General features: G+C 42.0%; 1 protein-coding gene across 2 annotated transcripts in view; it reads left to right on the forward strand.

Moving 5' to 3' along the window:
• Window positions 1-20,058, forward strand: part of PCSK6 (proprotein convertase subtilisin/kexin type 6) — a 219,952-nt gene that overhangs the window by 102,131 nt on the left and 97,763 nt on the right. For both annotated transcript variants that reach the window (XM_006901327.1, XM_006901328.1), the window contains exons 10-11: window positions 10,700-10,888; window positions 12,633-12,769. In XM_006901327.1, the coding sequence (XP_006901389.1) occupies window positions 10,700-10,888; window positions 12,633-12,769 (326 nt within the window). The remainder of the gene's footprint in view (window positions 1-10,699; window positions 10,889-12,632; window positions 12,770-20,058) is intronic.

Consider the following 20,058-nt stretch of genomic DNA (forward strand, 5'->3'; position numbering starts at 1 on the left):
GCTACCAATTTGTCCAGTGGTGAGAATCTTTGTCTTCTTGACATTGAGCCTCAATCCATATTGTAGGCTGCAGTCCTTGACACTCTGCATCAGGCACTTCAGGTCCCCTATGTACAACTCTTGGTACTAGCAGCCAGGAAATCAAAAGACAAATTGCATTGGGAAAGTCTGCTGTGAGAGACCTCTCCAAAATACTGAATGCCAACTATGTCAGTGTGGAGACTAAAGTGAGCCAGATCCAGGCCATAGTCTTTGCAATTACATGCTATGCATCAGAAAGCTGGAAAATAACTATGTATGATAGAAGGAAAATTAATGCCTTTGAGTTGTGGTACTGGAGAAGAGTATTGACTATACCATGGACTGGTAGAAAAACAAACAAGTTTGTCCTAGAAAGTATGAGAACAGGCTTCTCCTTGTAGGCAAGGATTCTGAAGCGTTGTCTGACATATATTGGACATGTTGCAAGGAGGGACCAGTCCTTACAGAGGGACATCATGCTTGGGTGGAGGGACAGCACAAGAGAGGGAGACCCTCACTGAGATGGATTGATTCATGTCTTGGGTCATGGGGGTAGGTGTATCAAAGACAATATGATTGGCACTGGATTGAGAAGAGTTTAGGGCTGTTATACATAGGGTCACTATGAATCGCAGGCAACTCGTCGGCACATAACAACAATCACAACCATATGAGCAGGAGCCAATGGTAATGAAGGGTGAAGTAGAAGCTGTATTGAAAGCACTGGTAAAAAATAAGGCCCCAGGAATTGATGGAATACCAATTTACTGGTTTCATTTACCATATGCAGCTCTGGATGTGCTTACCAGTTTATGCCAGGAAATTTGGAGGACAGCTGTCTGGCCAATGGATTGAAAGAGGTCCATATTTGTTCCCATTCCCAAGACAGGTGATCCAACAGAATGTGGAAACTATTGAACAATATCATCAGTATTACATGCAAGCAAAATACTGCTGAAGATCATTTTAAAACAACTAGAACAGTACATGGATACGGGACTGCCAGAAGTTCAAGCAGGATTTAGAAGAGGCCATGAACACCACAACAAGGCAAAGGTAAACAATCCAATTGAAAAATGGGCACAGTATATGAAGAGATACTTCACCAAAGAAGACATTCAGATGACCAACAAGCACATAAAGAAATGTTCAAAATCCCTAGACCTAAGAGAGATGCAAATCAAAACCCTTATTCACTGTTGGTAGAAGTGTAAAATGGTGCAGCCACTGTGGAAGGTGGTATGGCACTTTCTCAAAAAGTTAAAAATAGAAATGCCATTTGACCCAGCAATTCCACTACTTGGAATATACCCCAAAGAGATCATAACTGACATCTAAGCAGATATATGCACACCCATATTTATTGCAGCTTTGCTCACAATATCAAGGAGTTGGAAACAACCTAAGTGCCCATTAGCAAACGAATGGATAGAGAAGCTGTGGTTTATTCACACAATGGAATACTATGCTGCATTTAAAAACAAGGAACTCATGCAATATTATTCAAAATTGGTGACCCTGGAGGACATTATACTGAGTGAAATATCTCAGTCACGAAAGGACAAATACTGCATAGTGCCACTCTTGTAAAACAGGACTGACCTTGGGGTTGTGGGGAGACTGAGAAAGATGGGATAAATAATGTATACTGCATTGAAACAGATGAGGGAGAAAACTGTTTAAAGGGGATATGTGATTAGGTATTTTTGTCATGACAGGAGTCCAGAATGAAGGCTGCGTAGTGGAGTGGACTGAGGGGAGGGATTATAAATCAATGAAAGAATTTTTCTTTTACTTTTCAAAGAGAAGAGTGTACTGGGTAGGGAGGTAATAGGCAGGGAGAAAAGTACAACAAACAATGAATGGAAATCCAAAGTCTCTGTAGATTTTCATTAAAATTAATAATAATAAATTAAAAAAAAAGAAGCCATGGCACCAGGATATCATTGCTGACATCAGATGGATCCTGGCTGAAAGTAAAGAATACCAGAAGAATGTTTATTTGTGCTTTATTGACTATGCAAAGGCATTTGACTGTGGATCATGACAAATTGTGGCTGACATTTGGAAGAATGGGAGCGCATAGCATTTAATTGTGCTCATGCAAAACCTATACCTGGGCCAGGAGGCTGTTGTGTGAACAGAGCAGGAGAACACTGCATGGTTTAAAATTAAGAAGGGAGTGTGTCAGGATTATATTCTCTGTCCATTACCTGTTCAATCTGTATGCTGAACAAATTATTTGAAAAGTTAGACTCTATGAAGAGGAATGTGGCTGAATGGAAGGAAACTTACCAATAACCTGCATTATGCAGATGACACAGTCTTGCCTGCTGAAAGTGAAGAGGACTTGAGACACTTGTTGCAGAATACCAAGGAATGCAGCCTTCAATATTGATTGCATCTCAATGTCAAGAAAACAAAGATTATTACCACTTGATCAGTAGGCAACACCAGTATGGATGAAGAAGAGATTGAAACTGTCAACAATTTCATTTCACTTAGATCCACAATTAACACCCTTCTTACCTGCAGTCAGGAAATAAACATGGATTACACTGGGAAAGTCTGCAGTTAGGGACCCCTCCAAATTATTGAAGAGTTATGATGTCAGTTTGAGGACTAAGGCATGTCTGATTCGGGCTTTCCAATCACTTGCTATGCATCTGAGAGCTGGAGAGTGAATAAGGATGACTGATGAAGACTTGATGCCTTTGAGCTGTGGTATTGGAAAAGAGCACTGAACAGCACTGAACAAAACAGACAACCAAAAGAATGAACAGATATGCCTTGGAGAGGGTGCAGGCAGAGTACAACATGAATGCAAAGATGATTAAGCTTTCCCTCACTTTGGACATGTTGCTGTTGTTATGTGCTACCAAGTCAAGTATGACTCATGGTGACCCTATGAACATCAGATCTGGACCCTGTTCTATCCTGCACCATCCTCACACTTCCTGACACACAAGAGCCCATTGCAGCAGTCACCATGTCAATCCAACTGGTCCAAGGCCTTCCTCTCCGTCGTTGACCTTCCACCCTATCTAGTATCATGTTCCTCTCCAAATAGCTCACAGTCTCTGATATGTGAACCTATTGTTGCAGTCACTGTGTCAGTCTATCTTGTTGCAGGTCTGTCTTTCTTTCTCTGACCCTTTCCAAGCGTGATGTCTTTTTTCCAAGGATCAGCTTCTCCTGACAACATGTCCATAGTGTATGAGATAAGTTTCACCCACCTTGTCTCTAAAGAGCACCCCTGTTGCACTTCCTCTTAGACTTGTTTGGTCTTTTGGCAGTCCATGTGATTGGTGCTCTTCTCCAAACCCCACAATTCAAAAGCATGGATTCTTCTTCTGTCACCTTTATTCCAACTTTCAGATGCATAGAAAGTAATTAAAAAGACAAAGGCTTGGCTCAGGTGCACTTTGGTCTTTAAACTAATATCATAGCTCCTTAAAACTTTGGGAGGGTCCTTGACAGCAGCAGATTTTCCTAATGCCACACATCTTTTGATTTTTATTTGTTTACTGCTGTTGCCATGCATGTTGATTGTTGGTCTGAGTAAAATGAAGTCTCTGACAACTTCATTATTTTCTCTATCTGTTGTCTATCGGTCAAGTGTGAGGATTTTTGTTTTCTTGATTTTGAGATGTAATTCATATTCAGGGCTGTAATCTTTTCAAGTGTTTCAAGTCTTCTTATTGCATCCTGTGTCATCTGCATAATACAGATTGTTGATGAGTCTTCTAAAGTCCACCTTCTCAAATGATTTGCTTGGCATACAGATTGGATAGGTATGAAAAATGGATGTAAACCTAATGGACATCTTTCTTGACTTTAAACCATGCAAAAAAACCTTTGTTGACTTTAAACCATGCAAAAAACCTTTGTTTTGTTCCGCCAGTTGCTTCGTAGTCTATGTATAGGTTTAACATGATCACAATTAGGTATTCTGGGTTTCCCATTCTTCTCAATGTTATCCATACATTAATATCCACAAAGTCAAATGCATTTGCATAGTCAATAAAATACTTGTAAACTGTTTCTAGTATTCTCTGTTTTCATGCTATTAAATTACAATAGTCCACTGGACAAAACTAGAAGTCCAATGTAATTCATAGTCTCGAGTTACTAGGAGGGTAAAGGCTGCTTCCTCAGGAAGAGAGAGTATTTAAAAGAGTTGAGAATTATATGGGAACTCTTGAGTATCAGAGTAATTGAGTCTGAGTGCAGTTCACCAAGAAGTGACAATTTTCTGTGATGAGATCTTTCCAAAGGAGAGCAAGTTCAGTAGCTAAAGCATAGCTCCATCCTGAGGCAGGGTCTTTGGAACCAGTGAATCTTTCAGATTCCTTTTGGATCCTGTTGTTATTATGTCCATCTAATCAACTATGACTAATAGCAACCCTAGGAACAACAACCCTGAACTTTCAGCCTAGGGTCCTACACTTCAGATCTTGAGAAAATAGTTTTATGTGTATAAATAGTTTTAGAATTTAATGTCAAAAGAACATTTTCAGCTATCTTGGGAGCTTTAAGATTTTTCTAAATAAACTTTCATGAGTAAAATACAACTTAGCTGTATTAATGATATGTTATAATCTTTGCATATTGTTTAATCTCCAAAAAGAAATTATTTTACAATTTACTTGTATTTCCTATGTTATCTTTGAAGTAACTGCAGGATGGGGATTAACTTCCATTCTTCCATGATGAATTCACCTCTGTTTTGGAGTTAAATTAATCCTTAAAAGTGATGGCTTTTGATATCATGAGCTTAAGTCAAGGCTCCTGAAACACTTTAATGCTTCCTTTCTTTTTATTAAGGAAGTTTAAAAGTTTTCAAATTTGGAATGTTAGGTTGTTTCTTTCAACAAGAACACATGAAGTAAGATGTTGAACAGGTGTAGTACACATAAAGGGGTAATAACAAGCTGACACACTTCTATTGCTACCCAGGGATTTCACTCTTCATCCCTCAACTTCTAGAAATGGAAGACCTGCCTTTCACCTTGAAATTGCACAGTTAGAAATTACACGTTAATATAAATTGTCTCAGTTAGCCTTTCCCAGCACTTACAGCTGTCAACTCTTAGCCATGTAAACTTGTTCAAACAAACTCACCTCTTGAAAGGAGTCTGCCACTGTCCTGAGAGACCCAGCTCAGCTCTCTTACACTGGGAAATACCTCATTCACTGCCTTGAGTAGGATCAGACTCATAGCTGACCCTCCAGCAAGTTTGCTGAAACTGTAAACTCCCCAGGAGAAAATGGCCCATCTTTCTCAGGAGCCCAAGAGCAACTTAGTGGATTCCCAGAGCTCTTATTCCTAAAGGATGTTGTTGTCATTGTTGTTATGTGATGTCAAGTCAAAACTGACTCATACCTGACCCTTTAGTGGGTGTTTGGAAACAGTCAATTGCATGGGAAGAAACTTGCCATCTTTCTCCTGAGGAGCAGCTCGTGTATTTGAACCATATACCTTTGGGTTCCAGCACAACTCTTTTCCAACTAGGCCACCAGAGCTCCCTGCCCTGAAGGATGAGGGATTTAAAGTCCTTGTAAAGCAGAAAAAGTTTGTGCCTTCCAGTTGGTTGTGACTCGGGGATACACTTATGCCCTGGAACCAGACTGTGTTGCACAGGACTGTTGATGACTGGTTTTTCAGAAGTACATCCTCAGACCTCTCTTTAGAGTTACCTGGGCATAATGGAAACCACCAAGGGTCCAGCACACTAATTGCTGGCACCACCTTGAACTTAGAGGTTCATGGGAGGAAGTGTCCATACTCCAACACTGACCTGTGACTGAGCCCACTGGTGGGCAGGGAGGGCTGGCCTTTGCTTTGCTCTCCCTGCCCTCATTCTTCTCATCTTCTTGTATGCAGTGGGCCCTAGCCTACTCACTACTCATCATCTTGAGCAGATTGGCCCCCTTCCAATTAGCAAATGACTGTGGCACAAACCACTTTTTATAACTCCGTGGAGACTTCTGTTTGTGTCTCAGCTTCATTCTGTGATTCACCTTGGAGAAGTACTGCAGTATGAGCACATAAAGTTTTCCTGGGCCTCAGGTTCCAGGAGTCCCATTGGCAAGCCTCGAGGAACTGTTCAGTGGTGTGTCTTGCCTTATTTACTACTCCACCTTTAGCCTTGGCCTCCTACACACACACACACAAACCTCTCCTCCTCTGTGTAGGGCTGAAGGTCTCCTCACCCGGTGGCCCCCACAGTGGCCAGACCTCTCCAAGCTTTCTGCTCTGGCCCAGCGATAGGATGTGCTTACGTGTAAACAGAGTGGACTAAGAAGAAGACAGTGAGTGAATGCAGCCTCTAAAACCATTTACTGAACATGTAAATCATGTTTTCAAATATCTATAAAGTCCTCTTGGGAATTACATCACTTCTTATAACTGTTTTGTTTTTATGACTCAAGCAATGTAACTGCTGAGAGGTCTTGCATCTGGGCTCCCAGCCTTCCTGGAGGGCAGCAGAGGGCACAGGACAGGCCTCCATGGATGCACTGGTGGGTGCTGGGAATTTCCTGCACACATGTGGTATATTGCAACTTGCAACTTTATTGTGGCAAGAGCCAGTGTTCCCCAAGATGAGAGCTGGCAGGACAGGCAGGTGTCCAGCATACTTGCAGAAATCGCTTCTCATACAAATGTGCCTGTTTATCTGAGGAGCCTCATAGAAAATTCTAGTAAGAATTATTAAATAACTAGGGTTTGTCCTCAGATTCCATTCTCTATGGCAAATCCAAGCTTTGGGAAGAGAAAAGCCATTATCTCCCATCACGGGACAGGAGAGGGACAGGCCCCAGGAATGAGGGACATAAAGAACGGACCAGTGGGCCTAGTTCTGTACCATGTGTACAGTGTGCCTCACTGGAGGGCCCTGCTCCTCCCCTCCCCACACCTTAAATGGAAGTGCAGGGCTGTATGAATGGTCTTGAGAGTCCTGATGGCACCAATGGTCCACATGCTCAGCTGCATGTTGTTGAAGAGGTTGGGGGTTTCAATCCAGGCAGAAGTGCCTCAGCAGAAAAGTCTGATGATCCACTGAAATCAGCCCAGGAAACCCTCCAGAGGGCCATGTCCGGAGTGGGGGCTGATCTGACAACAAGTGGACCTGAGAGGCATGTGGTGGAGAGGGTCAAGGGCTGACCGTGGAGCTGGTTCATATCCTTGCATCTCCCACTGCCTTTCATTAGCTGTGGAACCTTGACCATAGTACTTTGCTTCTCTCGGCTTTAAAAGTGCCAACACCTAAATTTTAGACGAGTACCTTGCTTTGTATTTATTACTGTGAAACACTGCCTGCTACCAAATAACCCAACCTTGGAGAAGGGGTCGGGTTGGGAAAAGCGGGCGTTTTCTTGACTTGCCTGGGAGAGACAGGGGCTTCCCAAATCTGCCTCTCTCTGGGGTAGCGTGGGAAGTGAGTGAGAGTCTCCAGTATCTTCTGTCCAGGTCTGGGGGGAATTCTGAGCAAGTAGACCCAGCCTTGACAAAGATGGCAGGTAGCTGGTACCTTCCAGTGTTTTATGATCAAAGGGGGATTAATTCTCAGGTACAGGATTGCTAGAGAGGGGAGGGGAAAGCTCCAAGTAATGAGTTCTTTAAAATTACTGAGCAACTGGGTAACTTAACCTTAAAATGTAAAGAAATCAGTTGATTGCTTCTGTGAGGCTTAAGAGATGGAGGAAGGGGAAAGGAAAGAAAGTGCCTTCTTTTTAAGCAGTTACAGAAAGAAACATAAGTTTTACTTCTAGCTTAGAGTATTATGAGAAGTTGTTACCTACTAATTGGGGAATTGTGGTGGACATGGGAGCGGTGTACCATTGAGTCAGAACCAGCCCATAGCTGAGTCCCCAGAGAATTTTCAGTGGCAGTAAATCATATGGGAGGAGACTGTCCATCTTCCTTCCTCAGAGCAGTTGATGGTTTCAAACTGCGTGCCTTTTAGTTTCCATCTACTGGCTATAAATGAAAGCCTTTATTACCTAATATCATGCAAATGCTAAACTGCATGAGGTACTTATTTACAGAAAATAAGTAGGTTCCCACTGTTGTTGTTGTTACATGCCGTCAAGTCGCTTGGGACTCATAGCTATCCTATGTACAACAGCCCTAAACTCCGCTCTGTCCTGTGCCAATCGCACTGCCTCTGACACTCCCATGCCGATTGCCCCAGTCACTGAATCAATCCACCTCATAGAAGGCCTTCCCCTCCTGCGCTGTCCCTCCACCCTCCCAAGATTGATGTCCCTCTCCAAGGACCGGTCTCTCCTTACAACATGTCCAAAGTATGTTAGACGGAACCTCGGAATCCTTGCCTCCAAGGAGGACCTGAAGCGCTTGCTGCAGAGGGTCAAGGACTGAAGCTTCCAATGTGGATTGAGGCTCAATGTCAAGAAGACAAAGATTCTCACCACTGAACCAATTGGCAGCATCAGGATGGGTGGTGAAGAGATTGAGATTGTTCACAGCTTTAGCTTGCTTGGCTCCACAGTCAACACTCTTGGCACTAGTAGCCAGGAAATTAAAAGACATATTGTGATGGAAAAGTCTGCTGTTAGGGACCTCTTCAAAGTACTGAAGAGCAATGGTGTCTCTCTGGATACTACGGTGCATCTGATACATGTCATGGTCTTTGCTATCACTTGTTAAGCGTCAGAGAGTTCGACAATGTCTAAGGAGGATAGAAGGAGAATTGATGCCTTTGAGCTGTGGTGCTGGAGAAGAGTATTGAGGGTACCATGGACTGTTAGGAAAACAAACAGAAAGGTTCCCACTAGACATGTATATTAGAAAGTGTCAGACTTTCACTACTTTCTCTTTAGTTGCACACTTAGCACTGCAAATTATGTTTTCAAGGCTAAGGCTTGAACAAATAGTAGGATTTGAAGGTTATCTTGCTCAGTGTCCTGTGGAGAAAGCTGACCCCTGGAACAGAGAGCTCTCAGGATTGCACAGACCACAGCTTTGGGCATTAACCCATGACAGCATGAGGATCTGGTTTTAAAATCTATACAAACAATAATTAGTAGCTTCTATGTTTGGACCAGCAGTTGGGAAATCAAAAGATGAATTTCACTGGGAAAATCTACTGTCAGAGACCTCTCTCAAGTACTGAAGAGCAACAGGTTAGTCTGGAGACTAAGGTGCACCTGATCCAGGCCGTGGTCTTTGCAGTTACTTGCTATGAATCAGAGAGCTGGACAATTACTAAGGATCATAGAAAGAAGGATTGATACCTTTAGGATGTATTGCTGGAGGAGAGTGTTGAAGATACTGCGAATTGCCAGGAGAACAAACAGTTCAGTACTAGAAAGGGTGAAACCAGGCTGCTCCCTGGAGGCAAAGATTTTGAAGCTTCGTCTCACATACTTTGGGTATGTGGTCAGGAGAGACCAGTCCTTGGAGAGAGACATGCTTAGAAGGATGGGGGAACAGAGCAGGAGAGGAAGATCCAGGATGAGATGGATTGACTTAGTGACTTGAGCAATGGAATTAAGACTGTTGGAGACGATTAAATTGGCTTAGGATAGGGCAGGGTTCAGAGCTAATGTACATAGATTTGCTAAGTGTCCCAGGCAACTTGAGGACACATAACAACAGCGACAACATACTTGGACCAGTTCTCTGATACATTCCAAGTAATTGTGAAAACCATGGTCTGGATCAGGTGACATTAATCTCTAGACTGACATTATGCTCTTCAGTACTCTGGAGAGGTCCATGACAGGAGAGGAGATTGAGGAATAATTGATGTCATTGAGTTGTGCTGGAGAAGAGTATGACTATACCATGGATTGTAAAGAGATCAAACAGGTTTGTCCTGGAGAGAGTAAAACCAGGCTGCTACTTGGAGGCAAAGATTTTAAAGCTTCATCTGACATACTTTAGGCATATTGCCAAGAGGAATAAGTCCTTAGAGAAGGATATCATGCTTGGAAGGGTGGAGGGACAGTGTGAGGGAAAGATCCTGGAAGAGATAGATTGACTCAGTGACTGGGGTAGTGAGAGTAGATGTGCCAGAGACAGTGAAATTGGCTCAAGACAGAGCAGGATTCAGGGCTGTTGGATAAAGAGTTGCTATGAGTTGCAGCACATAGCAACAACAAGAGTCTCTTAGTACCTCAAATTTTAGTTCTGGGCCACTAAACAGAAGGCTGGGGGATTACTACTAACAAGGAAGCTAGGGGATTACTACTAACCAGAAGACTTGGAGGTTACAATTAACCAAAAGGCTTAGGGTTACTATTAGCAGAATAGTAGTTACTATTGGGAAGTTACTATTAACCAGAAAGCTGGGAGAGGTTACTATTAACAGAAGGCTAGGGGGCTACTACTAACAACCAGGCTGGGGAGTTAGGAATAACCAAGAGACAGGTCTGGTGACCTGCTTCTGAAGGGTCACAGCATGAAAAGCCAGCACAGGATGGGCTGCTGTGGGTCTGGGTTGCCTCAGGGCTACAGTTGGATTGGGTTAAGTGACTAATGGGTATTGATGGAACTCCACCAGGTGCTTCTATAAGGGGTAATTATGGACTACTACTGGTCACAAAAGGCACCCACAGGCACAGCCAGGGCTTGAGGGCAGTGCCGCCTGCTGTAGGACACAGTTACCCAGGAGAGAGGTACCAGTCATGAGCTCTCTTCTCTCTGCAGGGCCATCCCACTGGTGCAGACGCTGCGGACCACCATGCTGACCAGCGCCTGTGCAGACCACTCAGACCAGCATGTGGTCTATCTGGAGCACGTGGTGGCCCAGATCTCCCTGTCCCACCCACGCCGTGGAGACCTTCAGATCCACCTCATCTCCCCATCTGGAACCAAGTCCCAGCTTTTGGCGAAGAGGTATGATGGACAGGGCCAGGAGAGTGGAGCTGTGTCCTCAGCCCAGCTTCTTGCTCCAGAGCTGCTGCTTGGACACACTCGCCGGTGCACAAACACCAGGCAAACACACCCCTGAAAGCCTGGCATCTAGAACAGGAGGGCCGGTTTGTTATTTAGAAAACTAATGTTCAGGGTTGAAGGACTTTTTTTTTTAACACTTTTGTCTTTTAATTGCATTCTTAAGGCAGTTTATACAGAACCTGGATTTCCATTCATTCATTGTTGCACATTTTCCTCGCTATCTTCCCTCCCAGTTTACTTTTCTCTTTGGAAAAAAAAATAATTTCATTGTTGCACAATTTCTTTCCTCCCCTCACCGCAGTCCACTTTGCTATGTAACTTGTGTTCTGGACTGTTGTCATGCAAATAATTCCTAATCATACATTTCTTTTAAACAGTTCTTTCCCTCATCTGTTTCAATGTGGTATGCACATTATTTAGCCCCTCTTTTCTTATTTTCCCCCCAACTCTCATGTCAGTCCGGTTTGACATTTGACAGTAATAAACATAGGTGTGCATATATCTGTTTGGGTGGCAGTTCTGGTTTCTTTAGGGTATATTCTCAGTAGTAGAATTGCTAGGTCAAATGGTATTTCTATTTCCAACTTTTTAAGAAAGCATCATACTGCCTTTCATAGTGGTTGCACCATTTACACTCCCACCAACAGTGAATAAGGGTTCCAATTTCTCCACAACCTCGCCAGCATTTGTTGTTTGTTGCTTTGTTGTTCTTTGGTATTGTTACTGGAGTGAGATTATATCTCATAGTTGTTTTGATTTGCATCTCTCTTACAGCTAGGGATTTTGGACATTTCTTCATGTGTTTGTACACCATCTGAAAGTCTTCTTTGGTGAAGTATCTGTTCATATCCTGTGCCCATTTTTCAATTGGGTTGTTAACTTTTATGTTGTTGAGGTGCTGGAGTATTCTATAAATTCTAGATATAAGTCCCTTATCAGACAGGTCACTACCAAATATTTTTTTCACAGTCTGTGGCTTTCCTTTTTACCCTGTTGAAGTGTTTTGAGAGGAAGGAATTTTTGTGTTTAACTCACTTGGCTCATATTCCCATAGAGTCAGAAACAACTCACAGCTGATGGTCCAGGGTTTATGAGACTATAAGTCAAGCAGGAGGACATTTTGTCTTTCTCCCTCAGAGCAGCTACTGAATTTAAAGACCCAGACATGCACTGCTTTTGAATTGGCAGTGCACCTCCCTATAGACTATGCCACTTCTTTGTGTTGTTTAGAGGTTTGTGGAATCATGTGAGTAACTGCTTTTTTATATGTATTTAACATAATTATTAGTCTTATTCATTGGAAATTTTAAATGAGTCCATCTATCATAAGCATTTCGTATTTTCAGTATCTTACTTGCCTGGAAGAGAGCACGAATCACTGTTTGCTGAATTCCTGTAAAGCATGTGCAGGGCCTACCTCCCTCGAGTTCTTTGGGAGATTCGAGGAGGTGATGGTCATGTGCCAGAGTATGTTACTATCCATGGTAGGAAACAAGAGTTTGAAACAATCAGAACTTGGCCCACACCTTCTCCCAAACCCCAAGTAAAAGCTATGTGCCCCTGCCCACTGGCCCCTCGTGTCACACCTGGCTTGTGTTGCAGTCCCCTGCAGAGTACCAACTCGGCTGCCCCTGCCCCTCTCATTCTAGGGCCTTTCTGTCTGTTGCCACATCTCTAATTGCAGGTTGCTGGACCACTCCAGTGAAGGATTTACAAACTGGGAATTCATGACTGTGCACTGCTGGGGAGAGAAGGCCGAAGGGGAATGGACTCTGGAGATTCAGGACATGCCATCCCAGGTCCGAAATCCAGAGAGACGAGGTCAGTGCATCTTGTGACAAAAGTTTGCAAAAAAAGCAGTAGTTAAATACAAATTTTGACACCTTTTCCATTGGAGTAAAAGTTTTAACAATTCTTGAATTTCCATGTTTAAACCATTTGACAGTAAGCCCTGAAGTGATTTATTTTTAATATATTTTTTATTTCATACTGGTTCACTTACAAAGTTCATGAAGCTCATATACATTGTTTTTCACACCAGATCTTTCCCTTTTCCTTTACCCATCCCTCCTTCAGCCCAACAAATTGTGTGATCCTATGATTAAACCCTCCCTCCTTCCCCTCCTTGGATCCTGGTACTCATTCTAAAATAGTGGTCCTATACAGTATTTGTCTTTATGAGACTAAGTTAGTTCATTTAGCATAATGCTCTTCAGTCCCTCCTATGTTAGGTAGTAATTTAAAAAATCATTGCTCCTGTGTGCTGCATAATATTCCATTGTGTGAATATACCATAATTTCTCAATTCATTCCATTGTGGTTGTTTCCATGTTCTTGCTATGGTTCTTGGTGCTATGAGCCTTGGAGTTCACGTCTCTGTGCCTCAGTTCTCATTTTCTCAGGGTATATCCCAATCAGTGGAATAGCTGGATCATATGGAATTTCTATACTTTTTGAAAAAGTGTCAAACTGCTTTCCAGAGTGGTTGTACCATTTTACAATCCCACCAGCAATGTATAAGACTTCCTATCTTGCCACATCCTCTCCAACATTTACTATTTGCGGCCCTGCTAGACTTTGCCACTGCTACTGGGGTAAAATGGTATCTTAGTGTGGTTTTGATTTGCATCTCTTTTATTGCCAGTGATTTGGAGCATTTCTTTGTGTCTGCTGGCCATTCAAATGTCTTCCTCTGTGAAAATTCTTCCCATGTCTTTTGCCCATTTTGTAATTGGATTTTGAGTCTGTTTCTCCTGGAGGCCCTATAGGATTCTGTAAACCTTTGATGTGAGACCCTTGTCTGAGATGGTATTGCCAAATGTTTTTTCTCAGTTGGTTTTCTTTTCACACTGTTGGGAAAAGTTTTTTATGAGCACAGAGATTTAATCTTTAGAAAGCCCCATTCACCACTGGTGCTTCACATTGTGAATTTCTGGCTGTATTTGGTAATCCCTTTATACCAAAGACTGGGCCTTCTAAGCTTGGTCTCATTTTGTCTCTTATGAACTTTATGGTTTGGGGCTATATTTCAAGGTCTGTGATCCACCTTGAGTTGATTTTTGTGATCATTTTTTGTGAAGTGATTTTTGGTACGTTCACACTGCCACCATGGCCACTGTGTCGTTCCAGTGTACTTCCTCCCCTAAGGGAGGCCCTGTCCCTCTTTTCTCCCTCCTCCAACTCCAAGCACCTGCTGCTCTACTCTGCTTTCTGTCTTTGTCACTTTGTCTTTTCTTGGCATTTATGTCAATAGGATGAGAACACTATTTTCAAGATTCATCCATATTGTTGTTGTTATGTGCCATCAAGTCACTTGCGACTCATAGTGACCCTATGTACAAGAGCTCTAAATGCTGCTCTATCCTGTGCCAACCTCACTGTCTTTGACACACTCACTCCCATTACCCCAATCACAGAGGTCTTCCTCTCCTGCGCCATCCCTCAGCTCTCCCAAACATGATGTCCCTCTCCAAGGACCAGTTCCTCCTTGCAACATACCCAAAGTATGTCAGATGAAGCTTCAGAATCCTTTACTCCAAAGAGCATTCCAGCTTCACCTTTCCAAGACAAACCTGTTTGTTCTCCTAGCAGTCCATGGTGTATTCAACACTCTTCTCCAGCACCACAGCTCAAAGGCATCAATTCTCTTTCTGTCATCCCTAGTCACTGTCCAATTCTCCAATACATTGCATGTAATTGCGAAGACGATAGCCTGGATCAGGCGCACCTTAATCTTCAGCCTGACGTCATTGCTCGTCAGTACTCTTGAGAGGTCCCTGACAGCTGACTTCCCAATAAAATTCGTCTCTTGATTTTCTGGATGTTGGTACCAAGAGTGTTGACTGTTGAGCCAAGCAAACTAAAACTGTTAACTATATCAATCTCTTCACCATCCATACTGATGCTATCAATTGGCCAAGTGGTGAGAATCTTTGTTTTCTTGATGTTGAGCTTCAATCCGTTTTGAAGGCTGCAGTCCTTGACCTTCTGCAACAAGCGCTTCAGGTCCTCCTCAGTTTCAGCAAGCAGGGTTGTGTCATCTGCATAACGCAGGTTGTTGATGACTCTTCCACCAATCCTGATGCCACCTTCCTCCTAGTACAGCCCAGCATCTCGGATGATCTGTTCTGCATACAGATTGAAAAGGTATGGAGACAAAATATATCCCTGATGGACCCCTTTCTTGATTTTGAACCATGTAGTGTCTCCTTGCTCTGTTCTGATGACTGCCTCTTGGTCCAAGTATAGGTTTTGCATAAGCACAATACATATTATATCAATATTTAATTCTTTATTTTTTTCTTCCAATACTCTGGTGGTATATTTTGTGGGGAGTTGTATTGCTAATCCTAAGGCCACATCTCTCTGGCAGGTAGCTCTAACCCACGAGCTACCCTATATGGGAGGAAAATGGGCTGTCACCTCCTGTGTGTCTTGTAGCCTCAGAAACCCACTGGACGGTCAGCTATGCGTCGCTTCCAAATTTATGGCAATGAGTTTGAGTTTTGATAGCTATCCACATCTTATTTACCTGTTCATCAGTTGACAGTTGATTCTTCCCACTTTAGAGCTGATCTGCATAAAGCTGCAATGAATATTCACGCATCATTTTAATGGTAATATGTTTTCACTCTTCTTGAACTACTGGCTTATATGTTATGTTTGTCTTTTTCTGAGGAACCCTCACTAGATATAAAGCCAGGATCTGTGGCTCCAAAGGACTGAGGACGCCTTCCAGAGGCCATGTAGGCTAGTTACCTGCGATGGATGCTGGCTCCTACTTTTACTGTCCCCTGACTTTGACAAGTCACTTAGCCTCTCACGATCTCATTTATCAAATGGGGTGATCTTGGTACTCAACCCACTATTTTGATTAGGGAGAAAGTGCACACACAGGCAGGGTGCTGGGAGTGGGGACAGCGTACATGATGCTCAGTCACACTCAAGGCTATTCACCCGTTCTAGAAGCATCCTCCACACTCTACCTGCAGTGTGCCTCTCTAGCTTCACCAGTTCTTTGTCCTGGGGTTCCTTTGCCCACACCCCCAGTCTTGGTGGGCACCACCAGGTACTCACGTCTAGCTCAGAGGCCTGACCACCTTGTACCTGCTAGAAGCCCCCAGACACCTCTACTTGTTTCTCATGCATGCTGACCTCCACCCCAACCAGAACCTCTAAATGACTTCTCTCCAGTTTTTCCCATACCTGTAAGTAGTCCATCTCTCCTCAACAATTATCCAGAGCCAAAGAGTCACCATCAGTTCTTCTCTGGATTCACAGAGCAAGTCTCCATCTGTCCATTATCTGCACTCCCTTTCCAGCCATGCTGGCCTCTCTTTAGGTCTTGAACAACCCTGCCCCCAGGGTCTTTGCCTTAGGCTACTTCTTTTCTTTCTTTCTTTTTTTTTTTTTTACACTTCTAATGCTCTGCCTAATCCTTACTCCCTACTTGGCCTGTGGCTGCTCCTTTTCATCAGGTGGGTTTCAGCTCCAACATCTCCTACTGAGGGATTTTACCTGAAGAGCTGATGTGGATGTCCTACCCTCCTCACACCCCAAGTTATTCAACAAAAATAATGAGGCTGGGCATGAGAACAAAGAGAAAAGTTTAAGATACCCCGATTGGGGTTTGTGGGTGTTTTTTTTTTTTCCTAATTGGGTTTTATTCTCAAATTTTTAATGTGTATTTTAAAATGCAACTATAGCTGAGATTCAGAACAAGATTTAGGACCTCAGATTACTAGAGGAAAATAAGAGTAAATAAAAATTTATCAATACACCAAAAAAAGGAATGTATGGGCAAACTTAAATAGAGTTAAAAAATCTTAGTGTAAAAATTTTTAAAAACATTAGGACATATAGTCAAATACTGTGTGGAATATGTAGAATAATGACACCACCCCCCCTTTGAGAGTGCAGTACTTGTCTACTAGGATATCTTGAGCATCTCAAGGCTCTCACCATGATAAGCAAAACAGACATGAACTTGCCTTCCAGTGGGTGGAGTCAGCCATCAAACAAGATCACTAAGCAGCAAGCTGTACCAAATTAAATGATGAGAAGCTCTGAGGAGAAAAATAAAGCAGGAGTGTCAAGTGTCTGGGGAAGGACACACAAAAATAGCATGTGGATAAAGCTCTGAAGAAGATTGTAAGCTATGGGGGAGGACATTCAAAAAAACACTTTCAGCATGTGTGAAAGCCCTGGTTTAGTAGTGAACCTGAAGAGTTACTGTCATAGCAGAGACTCCTCTGGCTGGAGGAGGTAGGAGTGGAGAGTGTGAGAGCAGGAAGAAGCAGGTCACAGATTGTGCTGGCTGTGCAGCCTTTGCAGGTGTGATGGGAAGCTGCTGGGTGACTTGGAGCAAAGGGCTCACTGTGGGGACTCAGGGTGTAAGAGATGAAGCACATTGTATATTAACTTTGTATGCTATACACCAAAGCCTGGGATGGTGACACCAGGGCCTGTGGGTGTCCTGTCATCTTGGTGGATGTGATGCCTTACAGATAGTGATATGCCATTTCTCTCCAACTGTTTGTCAGCTGGCCCTGAGCACCAGGTCACCTCTCACATCGATTCCAGGGATCATGCAGGCCTAACAAGAACCAACTCCATTTATCTGTAGTGCCTCACCTGATTGTTCACTGTCATCTCCATCAAATTTATTCAGTTTAAGTGCTTAAAAAAGAAACTCATCCCAATATGTCCTGTGTAAAAATTCCTTAAAACCCCAGGCAGCACATGGTTCATAATTAAATGATCTGAGAGATAAGCTAGTTCATAGATAAGCTAGTTGTCTTCTGGAAAATGGAATTTGGTTTATGCAATTAGTTCTAAAACCATTTGAAAAATAAACTAACAATTGTTATTTATTTAAAACAATTGTTATCTAAAAAGAGCTTATTAGTCTTCTGTTTCCCTCTTCAGTTCCTAGATCACGGAAAGAGTGTGTGTGGCTCCCCAGTTACACTGCTCTGGAGACCCTCTGGGAAGGCCATGGGTCTAGACATGCCTGAGACTGTGCTCTGGTCCCGCCTGATTTGCTTGCCTTGGCTGCTGTCAGCTGCCCTCTGGTCAGCTCTGAGGCAGGGCAGCCTCACAGGGGACAGAACCAGACCTTTGTTGTAGCTGTGATAGCATTTCATCCCACGAGGACTCATTTCTGAATCATTTGTCCTTTTGTCGAGCTTGATCTTTCCTGATTAGCTGGCAAAAGCATCCAGTGTTTCACTGAACTTCTTCTAAAACTGATCTGTTTGTCCTTCAGGAAGTCCACGGTGTACTTTCTTATTTAGTTTTGGGGTTTTATTGTTATTGTATTTTTATTTGAATGAAACTTCACCAGTCATACAATTTTTTTCATATAATGTTTTATTTGCATGAAGGTTTACCAGTTATGTAGTTTTTTAATATCATAATTAATAGACATTCTGTTTCCATTGACTAAATGTAATTAATCAATTACAATGTTCAGTCAACTTTATTATTTACTTTCCCTCCATAATGTTATATTTAATGTTCTTCAACAACATCACAATTCAAAGGCCTCAATTCTTTTTTTTAAAAAAGTCTTCCTCTTTCATTGCCCACTTCCACATGCATGTGCAGTGATTGAAAAACTTGAGTTACATGCACCTTAGTCATCAAAGTGATGTCTTTCCTTTTTTAGAACTCTAAAGAGGTTTTTTTGCCACAGATTTGCCCAATGGATCTAGCAGTTTATTTGTTGACTTCTACTTCCATGGAAAAGTGTCTTGCAATCCTAGGCATTAGTGAGCTGAGAAAGACTGATATTGGCCATTTTTAACCAGACAATCACATGATCTTATATGCTGGAAATGACAAATTGAAGAAGAATGTTATGGTATTAATCCTCAAAAAGAGCATTTCAAGATCTACTCTGATGTACAAGACTGTGAGCAATAGGATATTATCAATATATGTACATAGAAGTCTTATTAATACAACTATTATCCAAATACACGCAACAACCTAGAAAGCACAGGTTAAGAAACTGAGGATTTCTACCAACTTCTGCAGTCTAGAAGGATCAAATATAAAATCAAGGTGAATTTATAATAATTGGTGACTGGAATACAAATGTTGGAGACAAAAAAGACTGGTAGTTGGAAAATATAATGTGGCCTGCTCAGAGAAATGCAGTTGGAGATCTCATGGCAGAATTTTGGACAACCAAACATTAACTGCAACTATATGCATGGACCCCATTTGATGGACTACAAAGTAATCATATTGATTCCATCTTTGGAGAGACATTGGAGAAGCTAAGTATCTGCCAGAGGCCGTCTATAGAACACAAAATCAACTACTCATATGTAAGCTCAAAGAAAATGAAAACAAGTCTATAAGAACATAACTATGACTCAAAGTGAATAAAAACTGAACTAAAAAAAGTACTTTAAAAACAGATTTGATATATTGAGCACTAATGACCAAAAACCAGATCAGTTGTAAAATGACTTCAACGCTATTATCCATGAAGAAAGCAAAAGATCATTACAAAGAAAAGAAGAAAGAAAAGACCAAAATGGATATTTAAAGACACTCTGAAAATTGCACTGTAATGAAAAGAAGCACAAAGAAGAGGAAGGAATGCTGACTCAAGAAAGCTGAATATTAATTTTCTAAAATACAATGAATGCAGATGATTGTATGAAACACAATGTGAGAGAAGGATGAAACACAATGTATATGAACTTTGTATGCTATGCAAACCAATATAAATTAAATACTTCTTTTTTAGAAAATTCAAAGGGAAGCTTGGAAAGACAAATTATATTATTATACTAAAATGTGCAAGGAGCTGGAGTTAGAAAACTAAAAGGGAAGAACATGTCTGGCATTTCTAAAGCTAAAACTAAAGAACAAATTCAAGCTTTGAGTTGCAGCACTGAAGGATTGTATGGACAAAATCTTAAACGATGCCAGAAGAATCAAAAGGAAACAGAAGGAATAATATACAAAGTCACTACACCAAAATGTATTGATTTACATGGAACCATTTCTGGAAGTAGCATATAATGAAGAACCAATAGATGAAGTCCAAGCTGCACTGTAGGCATTCATACATACATACAGAGAGAGAGAGA

This window comes from Elephantulus edwardii, unplaced genomic scaffold, assembly GCF_000299155.1.
Source record: "Elephantulus edwardii isolate Elephantulus edwardi_28Jun2011 unplaced genomic scaffold, EleEdw1.0 scaffold00319, whole genome shotgun sequence".
NCBI classification, from domain to species: Eukaryota; Metazoa; Chordata; class Mammalia; order Macroscelidea; family Macroscelididae; genus Elephantulus; species Elephantulus edwardii.